This window comes from Neopelma chrysocephalum, unplaced genomic scaffold, assembly GCF_003984885.1.
Source record: "Neopelma chrysocephalum unplaced genomic scaffold, ASM398488v2 Primary Assembly neopelma1_43, whole genome shotgun sequence".
Taxonomy (NCBI): domain Eukaryota; kingdom Metazoa; phylum Chordata; class Aves; order Passeriformes; family Pipridae; genus Neopelma; species Neopelma chrysocephalum.
This window is the reverse complement of record NW_020897702.1, coordinates 4843666-4848788: the sequence shown is the minus strand read 5'-3', so window position 1 is coordinate 4848788 and position 5123 is coordinate 4843666. Positions and strand designations below refer to the sequence as shown.

Sequence of the window (5123 nt, the reverse complement as noted above, 5' to 3'; positions counted from 1 at the left end):
GATTTCTGCTCCAGGTGGAGCTGTGATGAAGCCTACAGAAAGCTGATGAAATCAAGGGGACTTTGGAAAACTAACAAAAAAATCCCCCTCCAAACAAGATAAAAATTGTAAGGATGTGAGAAACAGCACATAACGTAACCAACAGGACATTGCACATGCAAACAAGGCTCCTCACTCTAGCATGACGGGACAACTTTTCCAGAAGAAACTAAATTCTTCCAATTTCTTTGCACTACAGCTAATAAATCTGGCTGGATGACTATCAGCACTGGATTTATGGGCTCTTTTACAAGTGTCTGACATTAAGCAATTCACTTCTGAACATTTAAACAGCGCCTTATCTTGTCTGTTCTGACCCTTAGGGCAGGATGAACATTTTGCATATTCCCAATGGTTGCAAGAAGAAAATAAAATAAAATATAAAATAAAAAAGTGTTTTAATTTTTTTTTCCTGCTAAAATTCATCATTAGCCCAACAACATTTCTAAGGTCTTTTGGACCGATCCCTGAGATATACCGGGGGTTGACTGGCAGGCAGTGCCCCCATTTTATCTAACAAATTCTGGGGTAAAAAAAGCACCCAAACATAATAATAATAATATTAATAAAGCGATGGACACGCTTGCCCCGGACGACGAGACACATACACTGTACACCTGTACACACGGCCGGCCCCGCGGGGCGGTGTAGTGCATCGAGGGGGGTCGCTCCCACTGTGCCCCCCAGCCCGGCCCGGCCCGGCCCGGCCCCGCTGCGCTCTCCAGCAGTCCCTGCACCGCTGTCCCCGGCCTCTGTCACTGGGGGGCGGCGGGGCCGAGCCCGGCGGCGGCCGCCCCCGCCGTGGGACCCTGCAATGAGGCGCTGGGGCTGAGAGGCTCCGCGCCGCCTGGCTGCGCCTGCTGCAGCTTCTTCTTGTTGATCTTCCTCTCCTTCGCCCGCCTGTTCTGGAACCAGATTTTCACCTGCCGGTGGGAGACACGGGAGTGAGGGGGGGGCAGTTTGCCGTGGATGTGACCCGTCTCAGGGGCTCGCACCGAGAGCGCATCCCAACCCGGCGCATCCCGCCCCCCGTGCAGCCCCGTCCCGTGCATCCCTGTCTCAGCGCAGCCCGGCCATACGTGGGGAGCGCCACTCGTGGGACAGACCTGCCTCTCCGACAGCCCCAGGTTGGAGGCCAGCTCCGCTTTCCTCCTGATGGTAATGTAGCGGCTATAGTGAAACTCCTTCTCCAGCTCCAGCCGCTGGTGGTCAGTGTACACGACTCGGTACTTGTCTTTCGTCCTGGTTTTAACTGCGGAGAAAAAAGCCATGGTTGAGAAGTCAAAGCCAAAGGCTTTGGTCGTGGCTCTCCCCCCTGTGGCGCAGAACGATCAGGAGCAGTTCTCCCACCCCCTGGGCTTCCTGCTCTCTTCCCCCGCCCTGGGCTCTACTGAGCGCGGCAGAGGAGAGAGAAGACGTTCTGCACTTCGTTGGGGAATGGGATACAAATCGCGGGCGTGCCGCAGGTAAGGGCAAACCAGGAGCAGGCTCTCAGCCTCAGCTGCCAGCCCTGGCCCCTCCACACGCCCCTGCCTTGCGCGGGGACACCTTCATTGTGCACTTGTTGGGTTTCGGTTTTGTTTTGCCTTCCCCAGCGAGAACAAACTTTTTATAGAGAGAGGGGGAAAGAGAAAGAAAGAAAAGTCCCTTTCAGGACCCGGGGATTTAATTTCTAAACGAGAAACACCGATCTAAGGGCGGAGAACTCGGAGCGGCAGCGGGGACACCTGGGGTCCCGGCCCAGCTTCCCCATTTCTGCTGCGGCGTCGGGGAAGAGACTTAAGGGATATCTTGGAGACCCCAGAAGTGTGACGTGCAACTTGAGCGCTCAATTAAAAACAAAAACCAACCAACCAAAAACCAACCAACTAACAAAAAAAAAAAACTAACCAAACCCCGAAAATCCAAATCCCAAGAAAACCCGAAGGCGGATGCCAGAGAGTGGCCGGTCAGAGTGCATCGCCGCAGCCGGTGACCTCCTTTCTCCCGAGGGTTTCTTGTTTAACTGGTTGTGTCCCCTGCCCTCCCGTTCCCCAGGGAGCCGAAGGGGAGTCTCTGCCCCCAAGGTGCTTAATGGCTAGCAAGCTGACTTTGTTCAGGTAAACTCTCTGAAAACCACAACAAAAGCACCCTGTAAAGATACAAGCCTGATCAGAGAAAACTCCCTAGAGCCAGTGAATAGGGAACACAATCCCAAACAATGCAGGACAAGGAGATCTTATCAAAGAAAAACCCTTCTCAAAGCCTTAATGACAGCCACATTCTGTTTGAATTACCACTACTGAACAAATGGCGGCAGGCGCTTTCATCCCCCCAGCTCTGCACATTAACATAAACACTGGCTCCAAAGGCAGAATTTGAATGGAGACAAGGGGCCGGCCACTGCCGCACAAGCTCAAACTGTGGGAACACCACGGGCTGCTGTGGGAAGAGCGACGGGCCTGTAAGAGTTCCACTGCCATCGTCACCCGGGACGTGGCTGTTGCCAGTGGTCGGCACCGGGGCACTGAGGCGCGGCGGCCTCGGGAGTAACCGGGATCCCCCCTTCGAGCCGTCCGGGGAGCCCCCGCCGTTCCCGCCGGTCGCGCAAGGCAGGGGATGAGAGGGGAACGACATAAGTTGTTATTTACTGCCAAAGTCGCCATACTTTTTTTTTTTTGGCCACTATATATAAATGTTAAAAAAAACCAAAAACGAGAGAAAGAAAAAGAAAAAAAAAGGAAAAAGAGAAGACAGCAGTCGTGGAAGGCGTAAAAGTGGGGGACACGCAACTCTCCTGGCAGATGCGGGGGGGGGGGGGGGAATAAAAGAGAGGGTCTGCAGGGGTATTAACATCACAAGGGAGTGTGGCGTCGGCCACGGCCTGACCCGTCCTGCTCGCAGCAGCCGGGACCGGCCTCCCGCCGCCGGGGCACCGGCGGGGCACGCCTTCACACCTCCCGGCCCCGCTGGCACGGTCCGGCCCGGCCAGGGGCACGGCACAGCCCGCAGGAATCGACGGGCGGCCGCCTGGGAGGCCTGGCCGCACCGAGACGTTAATAAAGGGCAGGCGCCCAGTGACTCAGAAACAAATGCGGAGCGACACCGGCCGATGATTTATATGACTATAATTGGTTATAAAAATCTTCTAAGTGGCTATAAGCAAGAGAGAGGAGCAGTGGGAGGAAGAGCGAGCATTTCCTCGGGATCAGGGCCATTCCACCCTGTTCCGTCGGAACGCGCCCCGGGCACAGAGCCCCCGGGGCCGGCAGCGGCTGCTCCCCGGCGAAGCGCCGCTCCTACCGCAGCCGGCCCGGCACCGCGGCGGAGCCGCTCTCGGCAGCCCTGTGCTCCCGAGGACCGACCCTCGGGGGGGTATTGTTTCGGGAAGCTCTCCCCGAAAAAAAGCTCTCCCGCGCTGCACGTCGCACGGGGAGCCGTCGGCGCCCCGGTGGAGCCGTCGGCGGGGCAGCCCCCTGCCCGCCTCCTCCCGGCCCGCACTTACCCTGGCTGCTGAGCGGGGGCTGCGCCGGCTTCCTCATCCACTCACAGAGGCCGCGGCGCTGCCCACCGGGGGAGAGCGGCTCGGGGACGGCGCTGGCGGCGACACTGGCGGCGTTGAGGGGTTGCATGACCCCGGCAGAGCAGTGGGGCGCGGGGCCGGCGTGGTGGTGGGCATGCGGGTGGTGGTGGTGGTGGTAGTCGGCGGGACTGTAGGCCATGGGGGCGGCGGGGGAGCCCCCGTTGAGGCCGTGGACAGAGCCGGCGGCCGGCGGTGCCCCTTGACCATAGGTGCCCCAGTCGTCGCGGAGCGGGGCGGCGTAGGGCGCGGGCCAGGCCGGGCCGGGGGACTGGGCGCCGTCGAGGTTTACATGGTACCCCCCGTAGTCCGCGTATTGCGGGGCGCCCACGAAGTTCTGCGCCGCCAGGTTGAGTCCCCCCGAGTGTCGCACCGGGCCGGGGTACATGGGCCCGTCCTTCTCCAGGAGGTAGCTCACGTACATGCTGGCGGTGCCCCGGCGGCGGCTCTCCACATGCTGCTCGGGGCTCTCGCCGCGGCGCGCCTGCTGCGTGGGGCCGGGCTGCCCGGGGCGGGGAGGGGGCAGGCGGAGGGGCCGCGGCCCCGCTCTGCGCTCCGCGCTCCTCCACGCTCCCGGTCCGAATCCAATGGCCAGCAGCCCTTACATGATTAACGATTGTTTACAAGGCTCTATTAGTAATGGCCCAGACACACCAAAGGCAGGTGACGTGGAGAGGAGCTGGGTATATAGCTACTACCCCTAAAAGACGATTTGCATTTAAAAAGATAAGGAGAGGGCAGCGACCTGATCACAGCTAAATATTCAAGCCTTTATTGTTTAAGAGCTTCCTCCTTCCATTGCAACCTGGTGCACTTTAACCTCCAATCACAGGTTCAAAGGATGAAATCAAGAGACTTGCAAAAGACAGAGAGGGAGATCTAAGGGCGAGGGTGGGAATATGGGAGCCGTGTATCACGGCCGATCTGCAGGCAGCACTTTAACCAGCTCTTCTCCGTGCTTGGGGTTGGGAGGTGGAGGGTAAAGGGGCGGAAGAGGAGGGAGTTTTGATTAAAAATCCACAAAGCCATTTTGTCGTGGTAGTTTTAAGCAACAAATCCCATCGCGATGGCCTACTGCTTTTTCCAATGCGCTTCCCACCCGATCCCGGTCCCACTCGGTCACGGGCGATGAAGGCGAGGTAAGAGGAGAAATCCCCACTCTGAGGGTGCTGTCTCCTTCCTCCGCGTGTGCCTGCAGAGTTTCGAGGTCGAGCGCGCCTAGCCTGGGCCCCGGGTCTGGGAAAGGACGAAGACTGGGGGTGCTTTCGTCTGAAAGACCCACTGCCCTCGGACCCACCGCGGGAGCAAGGCCGGATCATCCCTCCGTCCTTGGGACCGCAGGGGCCTTGGGACCGAGGCAGAGGGTGGTTCTCCCCAGGGGGGGCAATCATCAGCCTCTAGAGCCTGCCACCTCAGGGTGCGATTCCCTCTCTGTGGCGCGGCCGAGCCCGCGGGGAACCCAACGACTTGCCCCTCCACGAACACTCACTTTTTCCCTCCCCGACGCCTTGGAAACCCTGTGGAA

At 58.9% G+C, this 5123-nt stretch overlaps 1 protein-coding gene across 1 annotated transcript; it reads right to left on the bottom strand.

Moving 5' to 3' along the window:
* Positions 1–794: 794 nt before the first annotated feature.
* On the bottom strand, positions 795–4022 carry CDX2 (caudal type homeobox 2). Its single transcript, XM_027677815.1, has 3 exons — positions 3524–4022; positions 1146–1291; positions 795–962 (listed from the first exon to the last, which is right to left on the bottom strand). Exons 1-3 carry the CDS (start codon positions 4020–4022, stop codon positions 795–797), a joined length of 813 nt encoding a protein of 270 aa, XP_027533616.1.
* Between the last annotated feature and the right edge of the window lie 1101 nt (positions 4023–5123).